This window comes from Neolamprologus multifasciatus, chromosome 16 (assembly GCF_963576455.1).
Source record: "Neolamprologus multifasciatus chromosome 16, fNeoMul1.2, whole genome shotgun sequence".
Classification (NCBI taxonomy): domain Eukaryota; kingdom Metazoa; phylum Chordata; class Actinopteri; order Cichliformes; family Cichlidae; genus Neolamprologus; species Neolamprologus multifasciatus.
The window spans coordinates 19,204,406-19,218,871 of record NC_140454.1 but is presented as its reverse complement, the minus strand read 5'-3'; the positions used below and the strand labels follow the sequence as shown (position 1 = coordinate 19,218,871).

Genomic DNA, 14,466 nt, shown 5'->3' with positions numbered 1-14,466 from the left:
ATAATTAAAAGAAATCGCTCTCTTCTTTCATGCGTATCACACAAGATCACACTCATCTTAATCAATCTTAGCTTCACACACTAATGCTCCAAATTTGGACCCAAAGCTAAATTACTCTTTCTGTGAAGATCTCGGTAATTTTGTAAGCAAAGCTCCACCTGAAATTCATCAGACTTTAAAAATAAATGTTAGATGAGCATTTGTTAACAGTGGAACTTTGCACACATTAGCCTATTTGTCTGGGTCCTTACTGGAGTGATATGTTTGTATCTTGTTGAGTGTATAGAGTGCTCAGGAGTTCTCCTTTAACCTTTGAGAGTTGTGCGATCGGCATTAATTCATTTGCTAAGAATATTACATTTGAACTTCACAGCATGCTCATCTAGTTGAAAGTTTTTAATCCCAATTAAGGAATGATCTAAGAGGAATGTGTGTGATGTTGGTGTATCTCATGTAGGATGCTGTTACTATATGCACACTGGGGACGGGAACGGCCTTTGGGGAGTCAATCCTGGATAACACTCCCCGACATGCTACCATCATTACACGGGAATTCAGTGAGCTCCTACGCATCGAGCAGAGGGAGTTTAGGTCTCTGTGGGAGGTATGTGCCTTGTTTTGCTCCATCTATACTTGTTGCAGAATACAGAAATTATCTGGGTCATTACGATTTGTGGCACATCTCAGACATCAAAGTCTCAAACTAAGATTTGAAAATGCTATGGAATAAATGTGTCCATAGGAACTAACTTCTCTCATTTTAGTGATAAACAGAAAATTCAGACCGCTTTTGATCATTTGAAGACAAAGCAGTGCCTTATCAGCTGAGTGGGTAGCTCAAAGGCAGCACACGCTGGTTTCCAGTTATCATTTAATTTGTGAGTAACTGAGGGGGCTACTTAAAGTCAGAGAACAGCCACCTGTCCTAGCCTGTTCTTGTTGCAGCTGAAATGTTAAATCTGAAAACTGTGACGAATTGAGCTGAGCGCTCTCCAGAGCGTAGGTGGTGTACACCACCTGTGGATCAGTGAAGGTTGGGTTATGAATTTATTGTTGGGCCTCTGGAGGAAAAATCTGTCCAATTCTTTTACTGTAACCTTCTGCTAGTGCTCCGTCTGATTTTGACTTATGAACGGTTGGTTTATCCCTTTTGACCACTAGATGGAAGTGTAGCTCTGAGGAAAAACTCTCTCCAGCCTTGTGTTTTCACTCACACTAGCATCATTTCAGCAGTCATTCAGTGTAAGTATAAAACTGGGCATTAACATTCAGTATAAAACGTTTAAATACTTGTAAGAAATGACTTTCTGTTCTGTTCTGTAAATTAAAGACAAACATAATGTTCATGGACCGCTTCAGTCAGAAATATCTCACTCATCTTTCTGTCTCCTGCTGCTGTGGGCTGGTGGGTGCCATGCTGTGTAGAAGTTCCTCTCGTCACTCACCTCCCCCTCAGCTGGGCTGGGTTCCTGAGAGAGAGACAGCCCATTTCCTTTGGGACCAAAGGGCATCAGCGGGTTAAGTTATGGGCTGTGTGTCTGTTCCAGCACACTGGCCATCAGAAGCTGTGTGTGGCTGGATACTTTAATTTGGCTGTGTATATGCTCACGTGGAAGTTCAACGGGGATACACATTTCACCTCTGCCCCCGGGCGACCTCTTCAGTTCGGTTCGTCTCAAATTAGATTTTCGAGCTTCTGTATCTGGTGTCCAGATTGTCTTATCTCACTCTTGGATCTTTCTGGTCTTGTTTGTTACTTAATATAAAGACTCACTGCAAAGTGATGGTGAAGATGCTGTTTGGCGCATGAAGATAAACAGATACTATTTTGTCGAGGCTTCTGATTTTTTAAAATTAATGACTGTCTAGATTTGGAAAGAGTTCCCCACAGCTCCAGTTTCAAACTCAGGTTTAAGTTCAAGGTTTGTGAAGGGCGTCACACCCACGATAGATACATTCCTTAGATAATGGCACTGAAATGCTTTGTGCTCAACCTTGGTCCTCTTTGTTGCTTGTGTGACGGTCCATTCTTGTATTTTCTAACTAATAATATTACAGTATAAGTGTTTAAATCTAACTTTAAGACTTGGGCTTGTAACTATTATTTTGCAGCATCACAGCTACAGCTGTTAAAAGGCAAGGATCTTACCAGGCACTTTTCTGAGTTCTCCAGTGCTCATTATGGTTTTAATGTGGTAAGTTTGCACATGTAATTTTGAGGCTTTTTAAAATTTTCTCAAGGTAATTGGTATTTTTGTGTAGGAAAAAAAGGACAATGAGTAGTTTAAAGTTGAAGCTCTCTAAATGAGATCCTGTCCTACGCTGAGATGTCTCCCGTCCTTGCAATGTTTCTTGTACAGAACTTCATCTAAAAAAACAGAAAAGTGATTTTCAGCATTAGCATCAATACATGAATCTTCTATTATTAGATGTGCTGAGTTAGCCAGCCTGTACCTGAGCAGCACTGCGGTCAAAATTCACACAATCGAGACAGATAATCATTTCAGTATTTTGCAGTTTGTTGGTCATACAAACAGTTCGCCTGAATGTTCTTCCAGGCATATGTGCTTATTTTTTCCTCCTAGTTTTACTGCAGTGCTGAATGATTGTTTAAGGTGTATCTTGTTACTGGTGGCATCAGACATCAGACTGTGTGAGTCACTTCTGATGTGCTGTGGTGACTCTAAGTTTCCTGCGTGTCTTGATGGTTGCTTTTGCAGATAAAGCTCAGCTGCTTCACAGGGTCTTAATTTAAGCTGAATTGCTTTCTGTGGTGCTTGATGAATGTTAAGCTGCATGAGGTCAGTGTTCTTACTGCTTCCAGCCCCTGAAAGATTGGGTGAAAAGAAGAATACAGCTTGATTACAGCTAATGTGAGGAGATGGGAAAAGAGTGATGCTAAAGGAAATATATTACCTGCTCCGGTCTGAGCCAAAGGAAGCATTTAAACAAAGCTACACGCCTCCTCCTTCACCACCACCTCCTCCACCACCACCTCCTCCCTACCACACAGAACTGTCCCCTTGCCTTTGGCCAAACAGTCTTAGAAAATTTTGCAAGAGTGAGAACAACACTAGCTTTATTTATGATTATACTTGTGAATAATTTAATGTATTTTTTCTGTAGGTGTTTCAATCTTCTGTTTTGAATAATACAGTAAATAAAAGAATTACAGAGAGGTGACAAATTGGATAAACGTAACATAGTAAATGCATTTGGGAAAATACTTTGACGTGCCTTAGCACATTGATTCTTCAAGTCTCCGGAAGTCACTTGGAGTTATAAAGTACACTCACCGTTCACCATTTTTCCATTAGAAGCGCCTCAATTCTTTGTGGAATAGATTCAACCGGGTGCTGGAAACATTCTTCAGAGATTCTGGTCCATATTGATATGATAGCATCACAAGGTTACACCACCTTTGTTGCCTTCAAATCTATTACATGACATGTTATCCTGCCTAAAAACCACTTATATAAGGCATGATGGATCCATGCTTTCATGTTGTTTACACCAAATTTTTTACCCTGCCACCCACTGCATCAGAACTCGACACAGTGTACCAATTTTGGCTTGAGTTGTCTGTTTACAGCTGACAGGTGTGGCACCTGGTATGGTCTTCTTCCCAGGAGATCAGCAGTTTCTGAAACTCTCAGACCAAGTCGTCTAGGACCAACAACTGTGACACGTTTAGTGTCACTTGACCCACCTTTTGCCCCCATCCTTGACCATGTCTACATTCGCAAATCTAATGAGTCGCCTCCAAATTTGAAAGTTGCAGTAAGGAGCAGTTGAACAGATATACCTAATAAAGTGGCTGGTAAATATATACTATCTCAATTGGTGTTTTGATGATGGTTGTCTTGTGAAATGGTCTTTCAGATGATGATAAATTACGTCAACATCTGGTCCACAGGGGGTCAAAGGTTCAGGTTTTTTTCACCAGTTCATATAAAGAAAGGTTTTCTACACAGAGCTAATGTTAACAAGACACTTTGCTCCATATTTGTTCCTTAAAATGTTGTATGTCTTGGTGTATGACATCTATGCATATTAAAGCTTGAGCGCCCATGCGTGCAATTTCAATATTTATGTTCTTATGCTGAATCGTCTGAGCACGGAGAGCGCCTTTCATGTAGCTCGGCACGTGACAGAAGCTGTCCGTGTGCTTGTTTGTTTAACACAGCAGACATGAGCCAAGCTCAGCATACACAGGGAGGCTGACTGAAGCATAGACGGCCTGGTCATCAGCTTACTCTTTACTTTGTTTCCTGCTTCCGATGGCCACTGTGATTGAAACAACACAATTGTAATTTGTGCTTGTTGGGTGGCAAGGCGGCTGTATTACAATCACATCAGCCTGCGGGCCGCCCGGACGGAAGGCTTTGTTATCTTCTATCAAATCTGACAAAGGGAGTTTTATAGGCATGTGCACACTCAACATATAGTATATTGAGTAAAATGGAATTACAGATGCTTATATGTGCAGTGTTTTCATCCTTAGGGCAGGTCTGTTGGTCGCTGAGCCCAGCAGGGAGGTTGGTATGTCATTATCATCAGTCTATAGAAGCAACCCGGTGTGCAACCCGTGGAAAAAAGTGATGAATAGGAAGTGGCAGGGATGCAACATGCCCTCTAGGGTCTGAGGACTGGGTAAGGGGGAGGTTGGAAAAATCAGGCCACATATATCCTCTGATAGGAGCGGTCGGCGGATACGTGCAACGAAAGGGCAGGAAGATTGTATCAACATCGTATAATTGCCTTATCTCCGCCCAGAGTTGTTACATCATCGTAAGCCTGCAACATGAATTTCTGTAAAATAAAACAGCACCTGTGAAGCTGCAGCTGCCCTTGCTGATCTTTGTAATCCTATTCAGCCAGACTGGAAGAATTGCTCCGTGGATAGCAATGTGGCTGACTGACTCATCACAGTCATTGTGACAAGAGGATGAACCCTGTTGACTTTGTTGAGACACGTTTATTTTTATTTTTTTACGGCAAACCAAATTTTACAACCAACTATGATAACACTGCCAGCATGGCTGCTTATTTTTCTTAATTCACAAAAACAGAGCCAAATTGCAAGGCAGAGTAATGCAACCAGCGTCCCCGACCTCAGTTAAACTTGCAAGTTAAGGCACATAGTCATACAGATCAAATTTGTGACATGAGGGGAAAATAAGAAAAATGGGATATCTTCTTCTTCCACTGTCTTTAGCAGCTACAAAATATAATGTATGCTATTGCCTGTTCAGTACAAGCCTGTATTAATTCAAATTCAAGATTGTTAAATCAAAATATGATTTCATTTGCAAAATTCTCTTGAAGTTGTTGCAGAATCTAAGCCCATTTTTGTTCTCTCGGTGTGTTTCAGCACCTTCTCTCATTAGTAATCCCATTTTCTTCTCAATATCAATACCTGTAGAAACTGAATAACTATTTAAATTTGTAGGTATTTTCATATTATCTTATGTTGAGAAATTAGAATGTAAATGACAAAATACTTAATAAATAAGTAAAATGACTCTTGGTTGTCTTTGTTGGATTAAGAGAGATAAGACGTGATGTGACTAATTAATAATTAAAATATTTTAAAAGTAAATAAACATCCATTAGATGACACTTGGTGTAGTATTTTGCTTTCTGGCTTCTTTTACTTTCTACTTTTTCACTTTGCTGATGATATATTCTTTGTATACACTCCCTGGCCATGTCATTAGTTATACCTTGCTTCATTAGTTAATGGGGACTCTCTTTTACCTTCAGAAGTGCTTTAAATATTTGTAGCATAGATTTATCAAAGTGCTGGAAACATTCTTCAGAGATTTTGATCTATATTGGCATCATAGCATTACACAGTTGCTGCAGATTTGTCATTTGCACAATTTGAATATAGTTAACTCTATGTCATGGGTGCGTCAATCAATCTCAGGTATGATTTAGGTTCAAAATGTGCCCTAAAGAATATAAGGCAGGATGGATCTGTGCTTCGATGTTGTTCATGACAAATTCTGACCACACCCTACAGGAGACATCCCAGATTGGGACCTTCTAAAAATGTGATTTAAACTTCAGCAGGTCATCTTAATCGTGTTGTTGAGTTGCTGCCATGTGGTTGACTGATCAGATATTTGTGTTAACAAATAATTGAACAGGTGTATCTAATGAAGTGGCCAGTGAGTATATAGGTTAAACACTTAATAGTGTGAATAATCACCTCCAGGAATCCAATATGGCTGTCTTGTGGCTCTGATAAGTAACAAAGTCAGAGATAAGATTCAGATTTTCTCTGTTCTTGACAGGGACATTAATATGAATTTAAATCTTTATGTATCTCTACTACTGGGAATATGAAGCTAGAATTGGGTTATTTTGATAAGTTACACCGGGAAATATGCAAAACAACATTTTTTTTCCTTTTCGAAAAAACACAACACAACTGATTGGCTCAGTGTCTGTGCTGCACAGTTTTTATGTACTTCTTCAGCCTTTTATAAGACACACATAAGTTCTGGAAATGCAATAAAAACAACTCATTAACTGTCAACTCACACATTTTTAATGTCATATGTCAGACAACCATAGAAAGCCAAAATACAAAAATGAGCAGTGTTTTAACTCTGTTTTAACTGCAAAAAGCTGTTGTTTTATGAGACAGCACAGCTGTACTGAGTCATATTCTGTTTAAAGATTGGCACAATTTTTCAGTGGAAAATTAAAGTGCACTAAACTGGAAACACTGAACTGTTTTATATTACTTAGTATTGGGTGTAGCTTAGCAGCCTATGCTACTCATTCAGCATGTACTACCTATGTATTTTTAATTAAAGTTGTTTTTTATATTGTATTCATAGTTTCTTGGTATTCTAAAGTATTTTTCAATTATTTCACTCTTTAATTTCTTAATATTGATTGAAGTATATTGAAGTATATACTTCAATATATACTGGTAGATGTCAAACACCTGACAAACTAGAAGCAGGGTGGTACTTTTACAGGTAGAACACATAATGTGCAAAGCCACAAGACTTTTTCTGTTTGCTGACAAAAACATCCAAACATCCAAACATCCATTTTTAGACTTTACTTGAAATAAAAATCAAACCACAATTCAGCTTTGATTGGCACATCTGCAGTTCATTGCAGTCAGTTTTAGCTTCCTGAACATTAGTCTTCGCATCCTGTCTGTGACTGGCCTCACTTCGCTTTTGCTCTTGCTTTATGAAGGTGGCCATGCTGAAAATGAGCAGGATTGTGTGAATAGATAAGCTTGAGCTTGTGACAGAGAGAGGGAGAGAGAGGGAGAGAGGGAGAGATTGAGCATGCTCTCCCGTGTGCTCGGTGACTGGAGTTGAGTAATCACCTAGCAACTGCTGCTCAGAAGAAGTCAGCAGCTGACTGGCACACTGCTGAGCTCTCCGGCTGACACGGTCTGCTCGCACTGCTCTGAGAGCAGTTTGAGGGCGTTGCTGGATCCTGCTGGACCATGCTGACTGTGACCTGCGACTGACTGCTTGATACCCTGGAAATCCTAAAATCAGGCATACATGCTTGGAGTGTTTGCCAACATCTGGATTAAGAGAACGTGGCAACGCTTTCAGTAGCAGGCTGCATGGGACTCTGATAGCATCTTTAGGTAACATTTGCAAAGCTTTCCAGCGATCAAATTGATTTGTTGCATTTGAAACAAAATGTAGAAATGAAAAATGCTTCATAGAAATTTATCTTTCTAGTTGCAGGATAGTTACCTTGTAATTACCAGGGCAAATTTAGATATATGAGGATAACCTGAATGTTCAGTTTAAAAGCTTAAATTTACTTTTTTCAGTCCTACCTCATGGTTTGAATTTAGTTTGGAAGAAAATCTATTACTGCAGAAATGAAGCTCTTGGGAGGGTTTTCCCTAAATGGTTTCCCTTTAACTCAAAGCATCCCTATAAATATTCAGAATAACTGCTGAACACTTTCAGAACAGTTTGCACTACGTTTGCTTATGTAATTTCTTGTGAATTATTCAAAATACAGGCGTGCATTCATGCACGGTGATGCTCACAACGCAGTAACGTACTCAAGCGTGAAAGACCGTGAAGGAACTTGAACTGAGACTGCACTGAGATGACTCGTTTAATAGCTTCACTGATCTGCTGTTATGACATATATAATATAAACCATATATGTCATCTCTTTAAAGTACACCACCTTTGTGCATTAGATGCTTATTTTGCAATTTTCATATCACGGTGACAGTTTTTTCAGTTGTTTAATGCATATGGAAAAACATAAAACGACATATCATAAGAGAACAGGGTTAAGAGATGTATAAGAGCACATCCAGGCTTATTCATTTGATCTTTCAGATGCCACTATACTTACACGCTCCTAGCTAACGTGACGCTTACAGCGTTACGTGGCTCGTAACACAGTTTGAACCGTGTTTTTGGATGGTTGTGACCTTTTCTGGTTGAATCCTTCCTAACAAATTAAGATGAGCAAATGGAAATCTAAATTTTGGCTCTTTAAAAAAAAGTCAGATGTGCACAACAAGCAATCACCAAAGGTGATATTAGATATTACACTTACACAAAATAACAAAAAAAATGAAAGTAGTGATCCTCTCTGAGAGATTATGATGCAAAATGAATTAAAAAATCTTGACTTCACTATTGTTAATCTGTGGCATTGCTCAGAAGTGCAAGATTACCTTTTCTGTTGAAATTTGCTCACTTTTAGTCTCTATAGAGTGAATGTGGACAAACATTACATTTGAACCTTTTGTTTTCAGAAATTTCAGGAACATTGTTTTTTATTATTTATAATTCTTTGAACTTCATCATTTGTTCTGGGTTCAGCTTTGAAGATGCTACTTCAAATGAGTAAATTCATATTTTTGAAGCATGTTTATACCTCATTTCTATACTTCAGGTTGAAAAGGGGACCTTTTTAAGCTGCTCTTTGAGTTGAACTTTTTAGATCTATTATCTATAGTTCTGCTTTTACTCCGAGCGTTCGACTCCAACGACGAGCTCTTTCTCATTGCAATTTTTTGAAATATTTATGAAATATAGAGCTTTTGCACAAAGGTAAAAACCAAACTTAACAGTAAGTGAAATGCAATTGTAAAAATGAATAGAAAAAAAGGGATGAAAACAATATTCCCATGTTGAATTTACACCTCAGTGTCTTGGATGAAAGTCCTATTTCACCATGTTTGATGTCCAAAACTGTAAATAATTGTAAATAATAATTTCATGACTGTGTTGGTCTGCTCTGCTATCAGTTTAAACAGCATCATTCTTGGTTTTGAAGTATTTGTAAAATTACTGATCTGCTTTAAGCAAAAGTTCATGAATTTAGTCATGGAAATAAAACAGTCATTCATTTGGATAAAGGGTTGAATCAAAAACTGTGGGCTGACTAATCCATTGTGCTTGCTGACTTAATGACAAACTGTGAAGGATAATTTGATTTGCATATCTTATTTGGTCTTTCTAATTGATGCTTTGTACATTATGCTGTCAGAATCAGCTCAAGTACAAGTGTGGATGTTATTTTCCAAACTGCCTGTGAGTCCTAATACGGACTCTGTGTTAAAAACTTGAACCAGTACATTCTCCCTTCCTAAAGATACTTTCACACAACCATCATCAGGGTTCACAGAAAATGGACTTAAAAGAGAAAACATTCACTGAGCAGCTATTCTCTGGGTAAAAATAGCTTGGTGATGTTACAGGTCAAAGGCGAATTGATAAAATGCTTACAGCTGTTATAACACTTGCCAGCAACACTTGATACAACCAACATATGCAGAACATCATATCTGAAAGCACAACACATTAAACCTTGAAGCAGTAGAAGACCAGACCAGGCTCCAGTCAGCTAAGAACAGGAAACTAAGGTTACAATTCATATAAGCTCACCAAACTTGGACGTTAGAAGATTAGAAAAAAAATTTCTGCTACAACATTTGGATAGTTTGATCACAATTTGTTGTAAACAACATGAAAGGTGGTTCATGTTCACTTTGTGGTGTAATTGCTGTGGATAGTGTAGTGCTGTATGCGCCCCTGAGTGCCAATCAAGCATCTTTTTTTTTTCAATGCAATTCAGTTTTATTTATACAGCACCAAATCACAACAGTCGCATCAATGCACTTTATATTGTAAAGTAGACCCTACAATAATACATACAGAGAAAAACCAAAGAATCATATGACCCCCTGTGAGCAAGCACTTTGGCGACAGTGGGAAGGAAAAACTCAATTTTAACAAGAAGAAATTTCCGGCAACGGATGTATCTCCAGATATGTTATTTATCTATTTATTTATTTGCCTGTCCCGTTTGGCTCTTTTGCCATCAGAATTATTGTCTAAAGGCAAAGAAAGATGCCCAACGGATTTACTTTACCAAATCGACCAACCCAGCCTTACCGTATTGGTCTATTTGATTCGCCTTTTATTGTTTATTTTATTTTAACCTGCTAAATACGGGACAGACTTGACTGGGGAAAAGAAAGAGAGGAATCAATCAAGCATCATTTAAAGGCCAAAGCCTACCTGAGTATTGTTAGTGTCCATGTTGTCATGGTTGAAAGATTTCTGGATCCAAGTTACCTACCAAAGTTAAGGACTTTAATTATAATAAATGAACAAAAAGGCTGATTTGAAGTTGGCTGTAAATTCAGTCTTAGGAATAAGGTAATGTCTGAGAGGCACAGTTAGACTGGGCAGGTATGGCTGAGTAGGGTTACTGCGAGTTTGGTGAGTTTGATGACTCTGGCAGACCACAGAGCAGCAGATGCTGTTGTTATTTTATTGAGAAATAAATATTTGAATTAGCATTTCAGAGGAGCATTCCAGGCACATTTAGACATCTTAATAAACAAGCCTCATAAAATGTCAGAAATGGCTTTTGTGCCAAATCTACTTATCAAAGTAATTGTAGTATAGCTGCAGTTTTAACTAGTCTAGCTGATCTGCGAGCTGATTTGATGCTCTAATAATCTTCTAATCTGGATGAAAGCAATAAAGGCCAGTGAGTGAATAATCAGACTGATTCATTTCAGTTAAGCAGCAGTTTGACATTTCAGGAAGTACGCCTCGACGAGATTGTTGCCTCTCTAATGTCTGGCTTATAAATGCTAATTTTCTCCAGAAGATACCGACTAGATTGTTTTATGTTGTGTTTTTATACATTAAAAATATAACTGTCTAACTATTTGTTTAACTTGTTGCAAAGGAATAACAAATGTCAATTTTGAATGTTCCCTTTGCAGTATGGTAAACGAATCCGCAGCTTTACTATTTCTTAAAAGAGCGTAAACATGAGAGTATGGATTTTTAAAAGCAAAACCACAACTAACTGTTATTACTATTTGATGCATTTACAAAAAAAAAAAACAAAAAAAACATTTATTAAATAAAAGAAAATGATATACATTTTGAACTAATTTTCTCATCTGAGACTTTTATGAAAAAAATGAATATGTTTTTTTTTCATTTAATATACCATCAAACCAGGATGAAGAATGATGATAAAAAAATGACATCCGAGTGAGAAACGTTTTTTTTAATGACTTAAAAGATTTTATTATTACATGCCTGATGTTTTAAAATAAAACAAAGACAGTTTTTATACAGGCAAAAGGTTAGACAGTCCTGAAAACATGGCAGGTTACAGTGAGCTGGTATTAAAACAATTCCCTGCAGAAAATATCATGTTGTGTGTCACAAGAGTCAAAGACGTCATTACGAATAAAATAGAAACTGATTGCTTTTTACACACCTGACAGCGGTCCTAATCCCCCTCGAAAACAACGCTCCCATCCCATCTGCTGCATTCAGTCCCTCAGGGAGCATGGCTTTACTGGCTCAGAGGGATTGAGTTCATTTGTTCATGCGTGCCTCAGTTTAATCCTAAATCCTTTAATTGTCAGTCGAGATTGATAGAATTGCCAGACTCTGACTGAATCACTGCTTTTGCATTGATTAATTAAAAATGAAATATCTTGTTTTGCATGTTCACAGCAGACACATTATCAAAACCGGAGCTTGGAGAGCTTATACCTTTTAGTATCTTGGTGAGCAACAAGCCAAGTTACAACCTGAGGCCGCTGAGGTATATCTAAAAGGCTTGAGGGAAAAGGTTGTGTGCCACTGAGGGGTTGCTTAAGTGATTAACTGACTTCAGAGTGCAGAATTGAGTTTAAAGCATGACCTCTGAGTACGTTGCCATCAGACGAACAAAGGTCTCTAGAGTTCTTGCCTTCATTCAGTCTCCACTGACCAGAAGATAGGATGGTAGGGAAAATTGGTCTGGCACTAAGTGGTCCTCAATCAGCTTTTTATTGACATAGTACGCAGTGGCTGCAGCACATAATCAGTTTTTGTTCATCTTTCACCCCATATTAATCTTGAGTTGCCAATCTACTTGGCAAATTCCTATTAAGAAAATATAATTTTAACAATCAGCTGTGTTGGAGTGATGTATTTATGTATGCAGATCTCGTTATTTGATTGACAAAGTTTAAAATACGATAACAAATGCACACTCACTCAATGCTTTATTATTTGTACCTTTTTAGTACCAGTTCAACCCAATTTTGTCTTCAGATATGCTTTAGTTTTTTGTGGAACAACAAAGAAACATTCCTCAGAGATTTTCAGATATGCAGATTTTTCAGCTGCATGTCCATGATGAGAATCTACCACATCCCAAAGGTGCTCTATTGAAGCTCCGTTGACTATGGAGGTGACTCACACACAGTGAAATCATTGTCATATTCAAAAATAAAGCCTGAGTTAATCTGAATTTTGTGGCACATTAACCTGGTGCAAGCAGCCATCAGAAGGTATACACTGTGTATAGACCTGGGGTGGTCTTCTGCTGTACTTTCAGAGATGCTCTTCTGCATACATTGCATGTTAAAAATGCTTATTTGAATTACTGCTGCCTTCCTATCAGTTCAAAGCAGAACTGTTGCTCACTGAATCTTTTCTCTTTTTAGACTATTATCTTTAAAGTCTAGAGTTGGTTGTGTGGGAAAATCCCATCAGATCAGCAGTTTCTGGAGTTTCAGTCTGTCTTCCGCCAACAATCACGGCATGTGCAAAGTTCCTTAAATCCCCTTTCTTCCCCATTGAAATGCTCAGATCGTACTTTAGCCGGTCTCCTTGACCATGTCTACATGCCTAAATGCATCAAGCTACTGCTGTGTGACTGGCTAAGTGTACGTTATTAAAAGGTAGTTGTCTGTACCATCTAACTATACTTTACTTCCAAAGCTGGCTAAACACATTTTGTACAGTAATATGCTGCTAGGAAAACAGTTTTAGTTTAAAAACCACAGAAATAATTTGGAATTAAATGGGGAAGGTGGTATTCTATGCACCTTTTTAGTGTTTTTTATTCCTGAATTTGAAAAAAACTGTCTCGCTGGTTACTGTTGGAGTGTCCTATTAGTGCTCCAGTGTCATAAACATTGCATTTGTAAGTGCACGGGTGCAGTATGATGTTCATTATGTAATATCTGTGCTGCCTCAGGACACAATTATGGTGCAAGGGAAGTACACTTGTATTGTCTTGCTGTGCTTGTTCTGTGGCTCTCTGCAGTTGGAACAGCATTAATGGACATGTACTTACTGGCAAAAAGAAATATGCAACATACAGGAGGTATTTGTATGGGGTTTTCCCCTATTTTTAATAATTATGCACTGAACCGTTCTTACATTTGCATGTTAGGACTAATAAGAATGAAATATCATCAGACACCCGAAACCCTCATTTACTTTTTTTTTTTTTTTTCACACAGCCTAGAGACAAGTGATGACTGTGGGGGTGATTTCTATTCCTCTTGTGCTGCCATTAATGAGAGGCAGAGATGGGAAATGCTGGAAAAGAGGGAGATAAAGAACATGGAAAGACATTTAAGAAGTATAGATTTTTGAGTCCTAGAGTGATTCCTGAGACACATTTAAGTATTTTTTCAGTTACTGTGATCTTTTTGCTGCCATAGATCATCAGCCATCTTGATGAGTCAGAGGCAGCTAAATAAAGGCCATCGAGAGTATATTTTAATTGCAGTTTTGGTGTAATAATGATGGATTGACTCCACCTGTATGCATTTATTTGATTCCTATTGATACATATTATATATATTATACAATTTATTTTACATTAAACATTATTTTATTTATAAGTGTAACTGGTATGTGCTTTTATTTTTATAGAAATATCATCACTGTATGGCTGGACTACTCGCCCCACCCTATGGTGTCATGGAAAGCGGTTGTAACGCAGACAGTAAGTGACCTCGTTTGGCCCTAACAACTATATATTTCATTCCTAACTTTGTCAGTTATTATTAGCGGTTACGCCATCATATTCAACAAATGCCTCAAAATCACAGCCTGTCCTGTGATTTTGAAGCATTCACTGAACTTTGAATGAAGTCTCATCCTAACATTCAAC

At 38.0% G+C, this 14,466-nt stretch overlaps 1 protein-coding gene across 4 annotated transcripts in view; it reads left to right on the top strand.

The window, feature by feature from the left end:
- The window catches only part of rapgef4a (Rap guanine nucleotide exchange factor 4a), a 40,200-nt gene that overhangs the window by 3,942 nt on the left and 21,792 nt on the right, over positions 1–14,466 (top strand). For 2 of the 4 annotated variants that reach the window (XM_085135549.1, XM_085135551.1), the window contains exons 4-5: positions 458–604; positions 14,226–14,298. In XM_085135549.1, coding sequence (XP_084991675.1) covers positions 458–604; positions 14,226–14,298 — 220 coding nt within the window. The other 2 variants (XM_085135553.1, XM_085135552.1) reach the window with 2 other exon arrangements.